This window comes from Alexandromys fortis, unplaced genomic scaffold (genome assembly GCF_014885135.2).
Source record: "Alexandromys fortis isolate MF-2015 unplaced genomic scaffold, M_Fortis_MF-2015_v1.1 scaffold_28, whole genome shotgun sequence".
Taxonomy (NCBI): Eukaryota; Metazoa; Chordata; class Mammalia; order Rodentia; family Cricetidae; genus Alexandromys; species Alexandromys fortis.
This window is the reverse complement of record NW_026067901.1, coordinates 14,071,138-14,090,550: the sequence shown is the minus strand read 5'-3', so window position 1 is coordinate 14,090,550 and position 19,413 is coordinate 14,071,138. Positions and strand designations below refer to the sequence as shown.

The 19,413-nt window shown below is 50.7% G+C and overlaps 1 protein-coding gene across 4 annotated transcripts in view; it reads right to left on the bottom strand.

Annotated features, from left to right (window-relative positions):
* The window catches only part of Efcab6 (EF-hand calcium binding domain 6), a 187,472-nt gene that overhangs the window by 6,351 nt on the left and 161,708 nt on the right, over positions 1 to 19,413 (bottom strand). For all 4 annotated transcript variants that reach the window (XM_050130560.1, XM_050130566.1, XM_050130573.1 and 1 more), the window contains one exon: positions 6,651 to 6,878. In XM_050130560.1, the coding sequence (XP_049986517.1) occupies positions 6,651 to 6,878 (228 nt within the window). The remainder of the gene's footprint in view (positions 1 to 6,650; positions 6,879 to 19,413) is intronic.

Sequence of the window (19,413 nt, the reverse complement as noted above, 5' to 3'; positions counted from 1 at the left end):
TGGGTAAGGAAAGCAATGCTGAACAAACAGCATTGAGGCCAGTGAGCCACACAGGTTTAATCTGTAGAGAAGTGTTGCAAGACAAAGAGATACCAATAACAATATCATGAAAAGTAAGGAGGCCACTGAATCACAGCAACTCGATATTCTCACAAACCAGAGAGTAAGGGAACCTGGTTTAAAAATTGGTAAGATGTAAGGGTAACAGCCAGTTATTGACGAGGAAAGTATGTAGTTTTTGCCAAATAGGCTAGAAAAGAGGTTTTAAAAAGCTCAATCCAAATTATATCAAGGAAATACATTTTCAAACAACGTAAGGAAATAAGCATGGCAGGAAGCTTAATATTGACAACAGAAATAAATGGAAACAACAACTAATGTAAATGAGCCAAACACCCATGTAAAATGGCAGGGATCATCAGAGAAGATGTTTAAGAATCCACTTATGTACTATTCATAAAGCCTACATGCAAAACGGAAATATCAGGGGTGTCAAAGATTTGAAGTTTAGATAGATATATCAAGCAGACGCTAAATGAAAGGAAGGCTCAGAGGCCACACTGCTGTCACATTAAATAGACTTTAAGATATATCTAACACTGAGTTGCAAGTATCCACATTTCTGAGCCATTGATGGGCCAAGTTAACAGAGAATAGAGATTCTGAGGCTAGAAGTAGCAGCTGGTTTCAATCAGCAGGTGTAGACCGCTTCATAAGGCTCCATTCAAAACACACCATCTAGCTACAAATGAAACATTTATAAAGAATGACCACACATCCAATCTCAGATAATTCTAATAACTGATAAGATCCAGTCTCATTCTCTAATTAAAATCATGTTCATTTATAAGTTAATAACTCTTTAAAAACACATTCATTCAGGAACAAAAAACCACCCGTATTTCTAAATCAAAGGACCCAAGATGGGAATAAGAGACTAGGAGCTCCATTATAATTTTGCAACTATGTATCAAAATTTGGATGCAGCTAAAGTAGTAATTAGACAGAAATGTACAGTTTTAAGTGCCTATTATGGAAGGAAGAGCAGCTGAAATTCAAAGCCTGCATCCAACCTATGCCAAGGAAGAGGGAACAAGAGAGAGGCTGTCAATACAGCAGGAAGTCCGCAGAGCTGAAAGCTGGTCCTCAGAAAAGACTAAAAGCACACGCATGGCTGTAGTATGAGCTGGGGGTGGGGGGAGAGCAAGTGCTGTGTGGTCCAGCTGTGTGGCACATACAGCAAGAAAAGAGGACACAGATTCTATGGTGAGTCAGTGCATGCCAATCCAAAAAGTGAGAAAAAGTGAACAAATTCATGTAAAAACATAAATCACTAAAGTGGATGAGCCTGGGTGCCCTGTAACCATCAGGAAAACACACTGGCAGTTAAAACCCCCTTATGGAAAACTCTGGGCCCCGGTAGGCTTATAAGCATTTTTTATTTTCAGGAAGCTGGCAGCCCAGTTCTGCCCAGGCCTCTCTGACAAAAAGAAGAGTATACAGCCCTAGATTCTACTTACACAGTAGTAGCTTGATTCAAATGAGACACAAGCACAAGAAAGTACAGATGGCTGTCACAACCACCAGCACAATTGTTTTCAGGTTTAGAGGGAGGATGAGGGAGCATGTGCACATATGGGCGCCTGCCAAGGCTACAAGAGGGCATTGGATTTTCTGGAACTGGCATTACAGGCAGCTGTGAGCCACCATGTAGGTCAGATCCCATCCTAGTCCTCTGCATGAGCAGTCAGTGCTCCTAACCACCGAGTCACCTCGCTAGCCATGGAAACACTTTCAACATGGCCTGACCAGACTGTGCTTACATTTGCTTTAAGACCATGCGGTCCATCAGCACAGCTCACTGCCTGAGAAACTGAATAGGCAAAGCTCGGTGTCTATCTTGACACCTATGGGCCTATGGGTTGAAAGGACACCTGCCTGCTGGTCAGAACTGGTCTGAGGTATCAGCTCAGGAAACTGGTTGACAAGTTATTCAATGACTGAATTTAACAAATTTGTTATGCAAAAGCAAACAGAACTTAACTGAAGGTATGAAGTTACAAGTTTTCTTACAACGAAACAAAACAGACATTAAAGACACAACATACCACACAGCAGCAACAATAGAGCAGAATGAAAGGGAGCAGACACCTACAGGAAGAGAGGGAGTCTGGGTCAGTGGAGAGGAAGCTCAACAGGTGCAGTCCAATAAACGTCAAAAGTTCCCCTCCTCCCTCCCCCTGGAGGCAGGAACTCCTGAAGCCACACTGGCAGGGAGCTCTCGACGCCCCTGCCTCAGTATGGGCATCATAGGTATGTAGCACCACACGACTTTCCAGGGGAACCTGTGTGATGGCGCTGGAACACTCACACAAAGCTGAGACTGTGGCAGACACTCCTGACCTGATGGGGCCACAAAGACCGGGTGCTGGCTATTTACAACGTGGTGGAGCACAGTGGAGTTGGAGCAGACCTCCGTGAAAGAACAGTTGACAGACAGCTCTGGCACTGAAGATGAGGAGGACGAGTCCCCAGGACTATGCAGCCCCACTTCACATAGGTGGACAAACAGGTGCTGCCTACATGGCAGGAATAGAAAGTGAAAGCTCCGAAAACTTGAGAGAAGACCAGCTGATGATGTTCCTGTACCCTCGGGTAAGGTGAGGATGGCTCAACCACAGCAGGAGTGAGCTGTGCGTGTGGGGTCCACTCAACTGCAGTGATGTAGTGTATAAAAGAATACACACGCATATAGTGTGTGCACACATATCCACATATGTACTTACACACTCGCACATACACACATATGTACATACGATTCACATTCAGCTCCTCCCCAGCTTCTCCTCAATGTCACTGTGGTTGTTGGCTCTTTTCTTCTGCTCTCTCCAGTCCCTATGACTTCTCAATCTGTTGTTCCCAAGCTCTGTCTGTCCTTGGCACCCTGAGCCTGAATCTTAGCCTCTTAGCCATGCCCTGTCCACGTTCACCTTGCCCATCCTGCCCCAGCCTCAGCCTTGGGCACTCTTCTCGACAGCCTCACATGGATAGTTCGCCTTGAACCTCCTTACTCCGCGCTGCCCAGTACCAACACCTAGCTCCACGGCCACTCACAGACACCGGCACACGCTGTGGGATTCAGCTCAGACACCCTCTGTCAATGGTCTGCCCTTGATCCCTGCCCTGCCCTTCATCTCTCTCCACATAGCAGCCAGAGGGCCCCTGTTTAAAGCCACCAATCAGGCCAACTGGCATAGGATAGGGACAGCCCTCTCACCTCCTGAGTGAAGACAAAATGCTCCCACTTGGCTCCTGTCCTACAGGATAGACTCCTGTAGGGAGTCCTGGCCTCATCTCCTCAAAGCACTGGTCATCTGCCAATGGTCCAATCCCATCACAGTTCTGTAATCCATGTCCCTCCTGTTTCCTGCTAACCCTACCTAGTAGCCAGGTTGTCCCTTTGAGGCTACCTGCTCAGAGAGTCTCCCTAACCCTACTAGTTACAAGCATGGCTCGCACTCCCTGTCTGTACTCTTTTCCTTCCCTTAAAGAAACATACAACATCATCACTGTCCAAGAGACTGTTTTACTTAGTATGTTTACTCTCAAAGTTCTCCGAGATGCAGACCCTTCAGGGACAGGGTGGGGCTGCTTTGCCATCCAGCTGCTGGCAGCAGGATTAAAACCTGCTGTTCCTGGTTCAAGCTGCTCCTGTCTGCACTGCTCTCTGTCTCTGTGGGATGGCATCCTGTTGTCAGGGAGACCACGGTCCCCTGCAGGTGCCTGGTCATGGCCTCTCAGCTCCCACAGGCTCCTTCCCAACAGGCAGCAGCCTGCACTGCTCATATGCTCTGCTTCATTGGCCTCTGATGTCCCTCCTCTGCTGTGATGATTAATACTGCCAACTGGACAGGACCTAGCATCACCTAGGAGACGAACCTCTACACATACCTGTGTAGAGGCTTCTGGATTAGAATAAGTAAGGAGGGGAGACATATCCAAAATGTGAGCAGGGCCATTTGATGGGTTGGGGTTCTGGGCTGAATAGAAAGTAGGAAGTGACCAGCAGCCACCTCTCTCTCTGCATGCTGGCTGTGCATACAACATGGCAGCTGCCTCAAGCCTCTGTCGCCATTGCATCCCCATCATGACAGACTTTGCCTTCCCACTGAGAGCCAGGACAAACCCCAAACCCTCCCTTCCCCATGGTGCTTCTTCAGGTGCCTTGTCACACAGCAACAGGGGAAACTTTTCTGTTGACAGAGCCTAGTACCAGCACTCACACCTGAGTGGGCTCTGCTGCCTCTGGGCATTTGCTGCCCATCAAGATGGGTGACTATGTTCCTAGAAACTGGCTCGGAGGCCAAGGCTATGATCAGGAGACCAGGGGCATGGGAAATGGGAAAGAGAGGAGGATGGAAGGGCCAAGTGGGACTGGGAAAGGCCTCCCTCTGCATCTGGAAGGAGGAATAGACAGTGAGAGATGCAGGGGCCAAGTCCTGGCAGAGGCAAAGAAGGCAGCTGGCCAGGAAGCAAGGGTGCCAACAGGGCCCAGGGGAAGGACCAGAGAAAACACAGAGATTCCAAATGACTGTTCTGAGTCACACAGCTGGACAGGTGCACAGCTAGCAAAGGCGCACAGCTTGCACAGGCACACAGCTTGCACAGGCGCACAGATGGATAGGTGCACAGCTTGCACAGGCGCACAGATGGACAGGCGCACAGCCGGACAGGTGCACAGCTTGCACAGGTGCACAGCTAGCACAGGCGCATAGCTGGACAGGTGCACAGCTGGACAGGCGCACAGATGGACAGGCGCACAGATGGACAGGTGCACAGCTTGCACAGGCGCACAGATGGACAGGCGCACAACTTGCACAGGCACACAGCTGGACAGGCGCACAGCTAGCAAAGGTGCACAGCTGGACAGGCGCACAGCTTGCACAGGCGCACAGATGGACAGGCACACAGCTTGCACAGGCGCACAGATGGACAGGTGCACAGCTTGCACAGGCGCACAGCTAGCACAGGCGCATAGCTGGACAGGTGCACAGCTGGACAGGCGCACAGCTTGCACAGGCGCACAGATGGACAGGTGCACAGCTAGCAAAGGCGCACAGCTGGACAGGCGCACAGCTGGACAGGCGCACAGCTTGCACAGGTGCACAGCTGGACAGGTGCACAGCTAGCAAAGGTGCACAGCTGGACAGGCGCACAGCTGGACAAGTACACAGCTAGCCCAGGCGCATAGCTTGCACAGGCGCACAGCTTGCACAGGTGCACAGATGGACAGGCGCAGCTTGCACAGCTAGCACAGGTGCATAGCTGGACAGGTGCACAGCTGGACAGGCGCACAGCTGGACAGGCGCACAGCTAGCAAAGGCGCACAGCTGGACAGGTGCACAGCTGGACAAGTACACAGCTAGCCCAGGCGCATAGTTTGCACAGGCGCACAGCTTGCACAGGCGCACAGCTTGCACAGGCGCACAGCTTGCACAGGCGCACAGCTTGCACAGGCGCACAGCTTGCACAGGCGCACAGCTTGCACAGGCGCACAGCTGGATAGGTGCACAGCTTGCACAGGCGCACAGCTTGCACAGGCGCACAGCTTGCACAGGCGCACAGCTGGACAAGTGCACAGCTAGCAAAGGCACACAACTTGCACAGGCGCACAGTTTGCACAGGCGCACAGCTAGCACAGGCGCACAGCTTGCACAGGCACACAGCTGGACAGGCGTACAGCTAGCACAGGCGCACAGCTGGACAGATGCACAGCTTGCACAGGCACACAGCTGCATAGGCGCAGAAGCCTGAGTTGTTTCATTACCTGCAAGCATCATTCTCACTTTGGCAGGGGTGTCTGTTTGGGGACAAAATCGCATATAAATGTTCAGAGAGACTCCTTCCTGTTAGAGATGCTCTCTTTCTCTGGAAAATCGATTGCACCCACAGGCTTCCAAGTCATATCTCTTCCCCCACTCACAACCTCTGGAAGTCAGGAGAGCTGGACTCCTTTGAGTGTGAGACAATGCAGGTGAGCCAGACCATGGGGACAAGATGGCAGTTAAGTGGTAGTTAGTACTCCGGCACCATCCCAACACACTTGGCACAGCATGCTGCCCCAGGGTGCAGCAGAGATGGGAAAAGCCCTGTCAATCATACCAGCACCAGATGATGACAGATGCACAGGAAGCTGGAGCTGATTTTAACAGCAAGAGGGACAGGAAGCTCACGCCGATGAAAATGGTGTGGTTCACAGCTGTGATAGCAACAGCTGCTCCTGTGAGTTTCAGTACGATTTACTACAAAATAAGACCTCAGTGAGGCACGGAAGCTCATGCAGGCACTCCTGGGACTGGGGAGGCTGAAGCAGGATGATCAATGCACGTTTAAGGTCAGTCTGGTCTACAGACCAAGTTCCATGTTATTCAAGACTATATACTGAGAGCTTATTGAAGAGGAAGCGGGGAGAGGAGAAGGAAAAAGGGGAGGGAAAGAGAGGAGGGGGAGAAAAGGAGGAGGAAGAAGTAGAAGAGGAGGAGGGGTAGTGAAAAAGGAAAAAGAAGAAGGACAAGGAGAAGAAAAGGGGAAGTGGGTAGGGGTGGAATTCTTTGCTCCCACAACTGCTTGTGGGGCAGCCACCGTCCTACCTGCTCGTCCGTCAGGATCTGCACATGGCGGGTGCAGACAGATCTGAACTCATCTCTGGAGACTGTGTTGCTCTTCATGGTATCAAAGTTCTCAAACTCCTGGGCGATGGCATGGTAGTGGGAAGCCACTGCCTTGTGCACTCGTGCCAAGATGTCTTTTTTGGCTACTTCTTTGGGAGATGTAGGGGGTGAGACCTTGGGCATCTTCTCTGCCCACTCATCAGCAGTCTGCACAGAATGGAAAGGAAATTGATCCGCTGAGTAAACAGTAGGTACCTTTTGTCTCTGGGTGCAGGGAGCATAGCTTAATAGGGTAGAGAAGAACATATGAGTCACAATTTCTGATGACAGGTCAGCCCAGATGTTTGGAAGCCTGGGCTCGCTTGCCATGAAAATGGTCTCCAGGGTAGCATTCTGCCCGTGGAAGGTGGGTTGTGGAACATTGAGAAGACCCAGGAAGGGTTCACTTAACACAGGAAAGGGTTAGGGAGAGGGCTTAGTTGGTAAAGTGCAAACCACAGAAGGTTAACAAAAGAACTTCTGGATCCCCAGAAGCCTGCAGAGGTGACTGGAGCTGTCCATGGTGCTGGGAAGCCCAGCAGAGAGATGCTCAACCTGAGCCAAGATCAGGGACTTCCCAGACCAAGGCCAAAGGAACTTTATGAGTAGGCAAAGGGCTTGCAGTGGAGACCTGAGGGGGGGGGCTAAACCCCACCTTCAGTGTCTGGCACTTCACTAGGGGTATAGATGGACTGGAGTGGCAAGCAAGGGGCCAGGAAAACTCTCAGTTTATTTGGAGCCAGCCAAACCAGGTCTCTGTGGAGACTGGTCACCATGATGCAGCCAGGCTTGGGAGACCCAAAGGGTCAAGGTGTGTGTTAATAGAGTCTTCCACCTCCTGCAAGGTAGGAGACAGCTTTGCAAAGTACCTCCTTGCAGAGTGAGCCAAACCTCCTAACGCTAGACCTGGGGGAGGGAAGTTATGGTCTGATGGTAAAGACCCGGCCAGTGATAACCCAGTGGTGAGAGAATCCAAGATATCCAGCGCAGGAGCACTGGCCGTGGTCCTGGCCCCAGTGCCAGCCCTGGCCCCGGGATGTCCTGACTGATGGGACTCATCATGACCGTGCTTTGATTCTGGCTCTTACTGTGGAACCACGGCTGTGCTAGACATCCAGCAGGCTTAGACAGCAGATCCTTATAATGAGTAGTCCAACTTGGCCATGCTTTAAATGATCTCACAGCAATGTCTGCACTCTGTCACTGTCTAGCGACATGTTTTATGAAACTGTAGCAAACCCCAGCAGCAGCTGGGAGTGTCCTTGGGAACACAGACACACATTTCCACTTAGATCCCAGCCCTCTCACACACCTCCTTGAAGTCATTTGTAAGATAGAGAAGCATCTTCTCTCACTTGAGAAAAATCAAAGTGAAATCACTGGTGTGTCACATGCCTTTCAGAATTCGCACGGTTGGAAGTGTGAGTCCCAGGGCTCAGGATATCCTAGCATCCTTATCCTTCCATAGTGGGTCAGCATCCAGGGGCCAGAGGGTACCCTCCTAGTGTTGAGTCCTGCCTCTAAGTCCAAAAACACACCTGAAACACTGGGAGGGGGGAGCAGCTCAGTGTGGGAGAAAGGCAGTCCCATGGCTGGCTTCAGCTTGACTCCACCTCTGCCTGACAAGGAGAATAAACAAGTAGCTTGCCTACTTTTGCCTGTTTCCTCCTCTCCTGGGATGGAGGTGGATAAAACTGACCTGAGGTAATGACTGTGAGGTTGGTTCTCTCCCACCTCTACAAGGTAGTCATGGATTCTCCAGGGTGGGGCAGGATCTTTACCATTTTTACCCACTGCCTGTCCTTTGTAGCTGGGCTTCATCTATTTGTTCTATGATTTCTCTATGTAACCCAGGCTGGCCACAAACTCAGCATCTCCATGCCTCAACCTTCTCCATGATGGAATGAGAGACACCTGGCCTACCTTACACATTTTTTTTTTAGAAGAGCCACCATTTGAGATAAGACAAGAAGATGAAGAATAAGACACATTGGCTAGAAAGTCTCCAAACAACTTAGGAAAGTGGTCCAATCTGAGCTAAAACCTGCTTTTGAAAAGCAGTAGCCATGGATGGGTTATCAGTTGAAGTGAGGAGAATCCCACATCACATTAAAGGCTGGCCAAACACACAGGTGAGATCCCGAGAGCAATGGAGCCTTTTGAGGGAAACCTGCATCTACTGAGGCAGGGATGGATGGAGAGCAAGGCCCTGTTCCTGATGGAAAGAGTCAGGTGCAAGCCGCAAAGACCCTTTCAAGTTCTAAGAAAACTTCTCTGGGCCCTGGGGAGACGGCTCAGCGGGAAAGCACCTGCTGCATAGACCTGAACTAGATCCTAGGTCTTACCCTATAAAGGGGACAGGGTGGTGTGGCTCTGCAATTCCAGCCTGGGGAAGGGGAGACAGGAGCATCTCCGGGGGGTTCATGGACCAGTCAGCTTAGACTAATGGAGTCTCAGGCCAGTGGGAGATCCTATCTCTAAACAAGGTGGTTGGCCCCTGGGGAATTACAGCTGAGGTTGTACACACAACCATCTATCTCTCTCCCTTCATCTCTTCCTCCTCCTTTCCCCACATACCCTTAATGAATATATGGGGAAGGGGGTGGGACTCAAAAACATTTTGCCAACTACACTGATGATAAAAATATGCAGTCATATAGTTTTAGGAAAGGCTAGCAATGGGGGGGGGGTCTGACCCAAAGATACTGAAGTTGGCTGTAACTATGGTCTAGGGAGAATCATGGAGCTTGGCTGAGACATCAGCTCTGCCTACCTGTGATGGGAAATCAGCCCCCTCCATGGAGCCTTTGATCAAGAGGCCTGTTGGCCACAATGTCACCGCACTAGACAGTAGAGTGGCTGCCTTAAGTAGATGGCCCCGGGGTGAGGGGCTGCGACTCACCAGTTTCCTCAGAGAGACTCCTCTCCCCGGAACACCACCAGCAGAATGGAACCCCTATCCCCAGCCCCAAGGCCTGGAGCCACCTGATCCCACATCCAAAACACTCATAAACCCTATCAGCTCAGCCCGTTCTCACCTCACCGTGACAGTCTCTTGTACCCATGTTTGGGCATGCTCCCCTGAGGAGGCTCTTTTCTAGAAGTGACTATCTAATAAAGACCAGATCCTCAAGGGCTCCTCAGAACCCCCAGGACAAGAGGCCAGCCTCACAATGGGCTCCTGCATTCTGTGACCTCACTTGCTAAGAGCTCCTGCTACCTGCTCTGGGAGCCTGTGTACTCTCTGTCCCCTTTCTTCCTCCAGTCTGTGGCATCTCAGAGACCCATCCATGTGTCCCGTCCCCTGATGGTTTCCTGTCACACTTGTCTCTGACCTCTACACTCTTTTTACTTTCTCACTCTGGCAGACGAACTTCACAGATAGCAAGGGTTCCATCTCTCTTTCCCGGGGAGTGAGTCCCTAGAGGTCAGGGGAGATGGCGAGGCACCATGGAATCAAGGAACAAACAGCAGACACTCAATGATGCCAGTGCTGCCAGTGGTACAGTGATGGAGGGGGCAGGATTCTGCCTGCCCTGAGTGGTGGTCATGGATCAACTGTCTGGAGGCAAAGAGATGGAAATGACAGCAAGAGCCTGCTTTAGCCAACTATGAGCTCTGGCCATCTCCACGCTGGAGAGGAGAAAGAGCGTTATGGAGCCAGAAAGCATCCTGGTGGCCAGCCCTAGCTCGCCTGGCAGTCTCCTTAGAAAATAAACTAGAACAAATGAGCACAGTTTCTAAAGCAAAGCCTTGGCAATGACCACCAACTTTAGGCACATGGTTAGGGAGAGTGTGCTATTTTTATAGATGGGCTACAGTGCAGCTGCTAGAAGGTTCCAAGGGAGAACTTAGCCAGAAAGCATCAGTAATGGAGAAGGAATGGAGAAAGACCACAAGGTGGCTGCATAAGGAATGGTCACACCTGTGCACACCTGTGCATACCATGACGTACACTCCACATGCCTGTAGTCTGAGCGGCGGTGACAAGGCAGGGTGCTGGCCAGACTCATGTCATCTCTGATGTTATCAAGTTCCTCTGCTGTCCATGTGTGCTGTTCCATCCAGAAAGCAGTGGTCAGAGTGAGTCTCAGGGTCTGGGGAGTGGGTGACACCCCTGCCGGAGCCATCCACTTAGGCTGAAACTGCCATCCACAGGGACTGGAGTAGGCGGCACTTACTGATGATATCTGTGGCACACCTGTGTTACCTGGAGACCCAGGTAAAGAATGGCTCTCCAGGCTCTGCTGACATGGAACTTAGTGTCCCAGGGGAGAGAATGTGGCCAAGTCCTCCAGGTGAGGGGGAGGCCCTTTAAGAAGGGGCATGGCTGCCTGTGTAATGCCCCTCCTGACACTGTCCTGAAGGCACAGAGCCGGCAGAGCAGTACTCATAACCCAGTACCAGCTAAGCATGTCCCTCCTGCAGCTGCAGAGTCGGCCACTCGCTGGGCTGATGGCATCATTCCCCTCTCAGCTAGAAGGGGGAGGTGGGCAAAGGGAGGACCTTAATGCTGTCCAAGATGTTCAGGGTCTAAGATGGCAGAAAAGGCAGTAAGGAGATGGAAACCTCGCGCTGACACGGCAGTTCAACCTGCAGTTCCACTGAGGTCATTCAGAAAGCACAGAAATCGCACAAAGGAAGGTCACTGAAAATCCCACCCACTGGGTCAACTACTGTCACCACCTCTAAACCACCACAAAACCCTGGCATGATGGTCCTCAGGCCACTGTGGCAATCACTGTGGCACTGTTGCCCCCATATGTGAGCCAACATCTCCCAGAGATCCCATGCAACCCTGGCGGCAGAGCTAGGCTCCCTCGGGCTTTGCTCAGTGCCTGCTGGGCTCCAGCCCCCAGCTCCCACTGCCTCTCAGCTCAACTCCCAGCAGCCTCACTGAGCACCCGTGGGCGCCAGGGAAGAACAGATGGCTCCCGGTCTGGCGCTTTTGTGTCCCATATGAATGGGGGGAAATTGTGCTTTTTCTCTATAACTAAGAGGAATGTTCTTCCTAATCAGAGAAGACACTGCCATCGTCTTCAGATGCAAAAACCTTCCGCCAGCATCCAGCTTTACTGTAAAGGTGCCTGGGAATAGGAATCCGTGCAGGGAACAAAGAGGAATGTATATGTGTGTGTGTGTGTGTGTATACACATGTGTGTGTGTATATATATATATGTATGTGTGTATGTGTATGCATGTATACACGTATGTATGTGTATGCGTGTGTGTATATGTGGACTCATATGTATGGAAGAAGAGCCCAACTCCTGGTGTCCTTAATACTACTGAGGCACGTATGGGGCAGAGGCAGTAACCTGCCCTAGAGCAAGCAGGTTCACTCAAGGCAGTTAGAGAGTGAGGTCCATGACAACATCGGCTCAGAAACCCACGAGTGTACAATTCAACTCTGAAGGTCAGAGCCAGCCCATCCGACCATGCTTCAGAGGGCCACTCTGCTCTCAGTACTCAGAGATGATCCTACAGTGTCACTCACCATCCCCCAGAGAGAGGAACCTCCTGAAGCCTCATCCACAAGAACTCAGCCGGTAAGAAGAGGACCCTAATTAGAAACGGCACCGAGCTCGGCACTTCCTTCTAGAGAACGCCTATAATTAGTTCCAGGAATTGAAAAATTGCTTCATTCCATCAAATATTTTGATTAGCAAGGAAATTAATTGTACTGTGTCTTCATTTGTATTTACAGTGGGTAAAATGAATGCTAAAAATAACAATAGCAGCAAAACTGCCTGTCCAAAATAAATAAATAAATAAATAAATAAATAAATAAATAAATAAATAAATAAATGGAGCATTAAAAACCCAGATGCAAGTGAAGCCTGAGTTCTGGAAAGGAAGGTGCCCACTGCCCACCTGCGATGCCTGCCTGAGAGGTAGGGCAGAGGCAAGAAGGGGAGAGTGGTGCTCATGCCCCAGGGAAGACTGTCCTAGACAGGTGTCAAGACCCAGGGCTCTCTGCATGGTGAGGCAGTAATGCCACCGCCCCAGGCTCCATCCTGAGTGTTCTGTGGCCTGAGGACTGTGGAGGCTGACGTGAAATGTTTCCACAGTTTGAATACTTGGCCCCCAACCGGGAGACTGTGGGAGCATTAGGAAGTCGAGCCTACCTGGAGGAATATGTCACTGACTTTGAGATTCCCAGCCCAGGTTCTAGTCCCCTTTCTGCTTCCCGATCCTTAAAGATGTGAATACATTTCCGTCACCATGGAGCTGCCCAGGGTCTGCTGCCTGCCACGATGGACCATATTCCCTCAAAATAAGTATTTCCTTCTGAGGTTGCTAATTACAGCTTTGCCTAGAGAATTCCTGGCTTCCAGAATGTCCCTGGAAAGGCCCTAAATTAAATCAACCCTGTCAGTGCTTGCCGAGGCTGGCCTAGAAGCTGCCGGGCATGCTGAACTGTGCTGCCTTCACGGGGCACAGGCTAGACCACGTAGTTTCTGTGATCCTCCCATTGTCCTGAGCAGCTGGGGCTTTCTAGTTCATAAAGCCACAGGGCTGGGCTCTGAGAGGTGAGAGTCCTCAGGGTCCCCCTGCCAGTGACAGAGCTCAAAGTGGTCCCACTCCAGAAACAGGTCAGTATGCTCCCATGATGATTCCTGCCACAGCCATGCAGGGGAACACAACAGCCTCCTTGGAACAGGACTCAGAAATTCCCAACCCTACAGGGCAGATGCCAGGTACCAGACTGGAGCTGTGACTAAGACTGAAGCCAAAGATGCCCACAGGGAGGAAACAGGGTGCGGGTAGCCTCTTCCACTGTGCATCTAACTCGCCCTCACAGGCTCCTCAGAAAACCCCTGCCTGCTCCCTCACCGCCCCCTCTGCCGCACTCTCCTAGGTCTCCAGCTCACCTCTGCACACAGTGGGCACTCACACACACTCCACACAGGCCCGTGCAGAATCCCGTCTCACAAACCCTTCTAGAGCATGAAACTGTCCTAAAGTGCAAAGCGTCAAAGCTGCCCCTTTGGCCCTTCAGTGACTCAATAAACTTGGGTGAAGCCGCTTATGAGCATGCTAATAAATTCCTCTACTCAAAACAACTTCCACACCACTGACCACATCATTACCAAGCATTCAGCACAAACGGGAATCGGGCAGGAAACGAATAATTATACAGACATTCGGTGCTTGCTGGGCCAGGGATTCTGCGAAGCTGTGTCCACCACAGTGCAGCCAATCTGTGTAACAGTCCTAAGGGCAGACAGTGAGGTGGCCTTCACTTTACCGGAGGGAAACTGAGCATGTGAGTTTCCAGGCTGTGGGATTCTAATCCCAGCCGTAGGTATCTAGTTCAGGGGGTTGCAGGTGATGGTGCGGGGGAGGCAGGGGAAGGTGCCACAGATCTCTAAACCTCAGTTTCCTCCTTTGTGATACAGCACTGATGCAGCCCGCTCACAGCATGCAGCAGCATCATGATGACCAACCACGGGGACTCATGGGAATGCCTGAACGTGGCCGGCTCAGAGCACCTCCCTGATGTCCACCTGTATGGTGACATTTGATTGTGGATTACAGGAGGGTGGCAGCTGCTGGCCAGGTATAATCACTGGACAGGCAATTTGTCCTTCTTAATTTCTCAGCCCACTCCAGTCAGGTGTCCGCAGGGGCCACGAAACAGAACTTTCCAGGTTTTTTGTTTGTTTGTTTGTTTGTTTGTTTTTGGAATGGTCATGGTCATTTCTGTGAAGCTGGATCACCCAGTGGGGTCCTCTGAGTACACCCCCGTGTCCATCACATGCCTGGACCTGGGATGTGAGGAGCCACCATGTACAGCCTGGGAGAGGGTACTGTATCACAGCCATTCTCTGCAGGAATTCCTTGACACCGTGACCTTGAGGTTACCTCCTGGCTTCCTGGCATGACCAGCTGGCAGTATCATTGCTGAACCACCCCTGGCACTGAGTAGATCCAAAAATACTCTGACCTGGAGTGGTTTTCTTCAAGCAAGGAGATGTTGTCTTCACACAAAGCACTTGGGTGTGGGAATGGTTTTCTGGAGGCGAGGGGGAGCTTGGCTGGGGAGGGACAGGAACACAAAGAGGGGGCCTGAGCTGTCACCCAACACCTTGTCCTTAGCTGACTGCTGTCCTCTAAGCTGGTCACTGGTCACATTTCAAGTCTAACATGCATCCTTCCTCCTAAATGCTGGAGAGGTTCAAGTGTCTTATCCTGAAGTCAGTGTGAAGGGTTTCCAATGATGAACACTGGGGCCACCTTCATGGCTCCACTGGCCTCGATAACCACAGACTGGTTTTTCTGTGAGTGTGACAGGCATGGGACCTCAGGCCTGGCTCAGGTGGACTCCTGTGCCTGCCCACAGTGGGACTCCAGCTTCGGTGGGCTCTTCTGCCCTGACCCTGCATCTTGCCAAGCACCAACTGCATTGGTGCTTCTAGAAGTAGAAGGAGCCTGTGCTAAACCAGCCAGAGTGGGAGCCAGGACCTAAGATACAGAATGACAGGTGCCCCTGTGGGAAGGGTTCAAGACCCACATGCCTGCTCAACAACCACAAGATGGGAGAGCACAGACATGTTTGAGAAGAGACATTGAGGCTCACGCAGCATGGCAAACGGGCGGAGTGAGATGAGGATTACACTCTGTCCGTACACCGAAGGGCTCACCGAGGGCATGAGCACAGTGGCATGGGTAGGCAGTGATCTCCGCTGACTTCCTTTCTGCAGAAGGTGCTGGCTTCCTTAATTACACCAGTAATCTCTTTAATTACTTGCCTCCTCTGTGTCCGCAGAGGGAAAAGATGACTGGCGTCCCATTAATGAGCTTAAGGGATGCTTTACCCAGCCCTATCACTTCTGACCTTTCCTGGTGAAGAGCCTGGGATTAAGCTGTAGCAGCTTCAGTGAGGAAAGCTTCAGCTTCCCTCCACCTTCCCAGTCACATGGAGCGGGAGTCCCCAGTCATTCTTGGTGGCCCAGAGCAAGGCACCTATGCTCTGAAGAGCACTCAAGAGCTGGTGGGTGGACTCTGTCCCCGCTTCTTGCTCCAACTGGTGAGTAAACAGGACAAAGGACATCCACATGGTGTCTGTGTGATGATTCCCTTCACAGGGGCCTGTGGTCCCTGGCTCTGCTTGAAATCCTGGTAAATGGCATCTTGTGGTTCACCCAGGCTGAGGTATTCGCCTCTCAGCCAGGTGTCCTCAGAATGCTGGGAGGTGTGCAGGGACCAGGTGCAGCTACCTCTCTGCGCATCCTCCTCACTGTGGTACAGGTAATCGCTAATAAACAAAGGCATAGAGGGTGGCAGCAGCCGCCTCTGTGGGCTGGGCTCTTCCCGTCTTCCACTGCTGATCACTTAGTATCACTCCACTGGCCCTTCCTCCAGAACCCTCATGGGGTGTTGGGCAAAGTGTGTCTGGAGGTGAACCCTTAATAGCTGGCGTGAGCGCCTCCAAGTGCCCCAGGCAGAGCTCTAGTGGTAGCCCCCCCACCCCCCGTGGTGGTCCTGTGTGACCACTGAGGTACGGGCTCTGCCTCTCCCACATCTGGCTTCTACGGGTCTTTTGTTGTGCAGCTTGAGCAGACGTGGGCACTTCCACACTAGCATCTGCCTTAGTTACCTTAGGACCTTAAACCTGGCACAAATCTTCCTAAAGACCTCAACTTCACCCACATGCCAGTGACCCCATGCTGATAGGCCCTGATCATTCCTGACAGTCTTAGCCAAGGCCCCTCCCCCATAAGTCTCCCTCTCACACAGGCCTGTCTCCAGCTTTCCACCTGTTTTGGAGCACACCCTCACATCAGGCAATTGCCCTAGCTCTTGTTCACTATCCCCTGGGCTGGAGCAGGCACTCTGGAAGGCAGGGACCACACACCAGGTGATGTATAATTTCCTGTAACTCTGCTCCAGGGGAATCCAACACCTTTGGCCTCTCTGGACAACATGCATACACGCTTCCAGACACAAACAAATAAAAACAATTTTTAAAAATTAAAAATAATTGTAAAAGGAACCCCAAGAGTGCTGAAACCTCTAGCAGACCCCAAACCCCATTGCTTACAGAGCCTGCTTGGAAAGACCCATGCAGAGGAGCAGAGAGAAGGACCCTGTCAAGGGACACCATGACCAAGGCAACTCTTATAAAGGAAATCAATTAACTGGATGGCTACAGTTCACAGGTTTTGTTCATTGTCATCATGGGGGACACGGCGCCATGCAGGCAGACATGGTGCTGGAGAAGGAGCTGAGAGTTCTACATCTTGACTTGTAGGTCACGGAAAGTGGTCTGCCTCACTGGAAGTAGCTTGAGCATAGGAGACCTCAAAACCCACCCCCACAGTGACATACTTCCTCCAACAAGGCCACATCTCCCATTAGAGCTACTCCCCTTGTGGATCATTTTCAAACTGCCACACACCCCAAAACAGCAATATTGATCAACAGAGGGACAGTCTCAACTCTCCCTTTAAAGCAATGAATTCAAGCTAACTAGTGTATGATGGACACATGTGGCAACCACAGATGTTCTCTAAAGCCATGAGTAATATCCACATTCAATCACCGGAGACTTTAAAAAATGTTTTCATATGATGCAATCTAATATAGACAATTGTTTAAAAAATATCTTGTGGGGAGTTGCTTTCAAGATCAATAAAGATATTCCTGCCCTTTGATCTCAGGCATTTTTGTTCTGGGCTTCTTTAAAATGTAGACATATGGGATCTGGTGAGGTGGTTCAGTAGATAAAGCGCTCATCACGCAAGCATGTGGGCCAGAACTGGATTCCAGCACCCATGTAGAAACTGGGCAAGCACATTCCTAAACCAGCACAGTCCTAACTGTGGCCTAAATACCTATTCCTATACTCACAAGTAGTGATATTTCATTTGTATTTTAACAAACAAAGCTTGCCTGAAGATCACGGAGTAAAACAGTTGCACTGGTCAACCTTACAGACTAGGCAGTGGTGACACACACCTTTAATCCCAGTAGCCACACTAGTTTGCATAGAAACCAGGTGGTGGTGGTGCAGGCCTTTAATTTCAGTACTAGAGAGGATTATAAAATGGGAGGAGACAACTCTCAGTCAGTCTCATTCTGAGGATTCCTAGAGGCAGGATCTCCATTTCAGACTGAGATAGAGGTAAGAGCCAGTGGCTGGCTGTTTTTCTTTTCTGGTCTTCAGGCTGAACCTAATATCTGAGTTTTTATTAATCTTGCTACACCCACAGATAAGTGTAGCTCTCACCCCTCATCTGAGAAGATCCTTTCTCACAACAGATGGTGACATCATGGATGGAGATACCACAGAGAGCCCAAACTGGCCAAAATGAAGAGAACAGATGACCACAGGGCACCCAGTCCCAATGGATGTATCTACAATACAACCCTACTCCTGAGCCTTGGGGAACATTGTGGAAGGGAAGGCTGAAAAATGTTAGAACCAGAGAACCAGAAGTCTGCTGGGAGACTGTGTCTTCTAGCTATGACAGGGAGGCTGCGGCCATGATATCTCAAAAAGACAGCTGCCTAAACAAGACCCAAGCAATGACGAGTGGACACGCCATGGAGGATGGGGGAATCTCACAAGCTCCACCCCTAGATGGAGAGACACAGGTAATTAACGGCTGTTAAGAGAGGGAAAACCAGACTTCCCCAAGGATGAGCTCCCTGAGAGGTTATCCAACCCCAAGAGGTCAGCCCTAAACACATTCACAGACAAGCAACACCACGTGGACCTGTGGTGGTCGGAAAGAAAATGGCCCCTGAAGGTAGTGCCCTAGCAGGAGGAAGTGTGTCAAATGCATTAAAAACAGAAAAGGCCATCTTCAACGAAGTGCAGAGGCATTGGCCTGGAAACTGCCTTTCTTGCAGTGGGCAGGAGCAGGGACATGACTTGGTGGAAGCTGTCTGTCACCTCGCTCACCCAGTTACTAGTGAGGAAACACCCAGGGATGATCGGGAGCTCACGGCACTCACAGTGACAAGCCACCATCACGGTGGGGTCACATGACTGCTGCCTTTTCTGAAATCTGTACAGCAAACAATGTGCTTCTGATAAGATGACGAAAAGCATAACCACAGTGGAGAGCAACGGCCACCAGACATGACAATCACAATCCTGCCACAGACCAGGAGAAGGTCTTTGCAACTTACAGGCAACAAGGGCCTGCAGTCTCTGCAGCTGAAATCATTAACACCAAGGTAGAGGCTAATGTGTCTGAAAACACAGAGAGTGGCGGGGCCACGGAGCATCAGGAAGTCCAGTGTGCACTGAATAACCACCTAAGAGACGCAGGCAGCATAAGAACCAATAGCTATTTCACATGGAACAGCAGTGTGTGTGTGTGTGTACCCCTCTGCATGCTCGCACATGCATGTTTACACACATGCGTCACATATGTGTATATGTATACATGTGTGTCACAGAAGACAGGCACAGAGGTCTATCATGGAGGAAACCCAAGATAACCGACATGCTTCCAGCAGAAGGGTGTGAACACACACACATGTATACATGCATGTACAAGAATACTAGTATGCTCTTGACAGATTCCATTTAATATGAGATTATTTTTGTAATAGCTTATGTAAGTGAACTAAAGCCAATGTTAACATCAGTGAAAACTGGGCATGCTGGCTCATGACTGTAATCCCAAGTCTTAGGAGGCTGAGGCGGGAGGATGTCCACAAGTGGGAGACCAGAAGCCAGGCT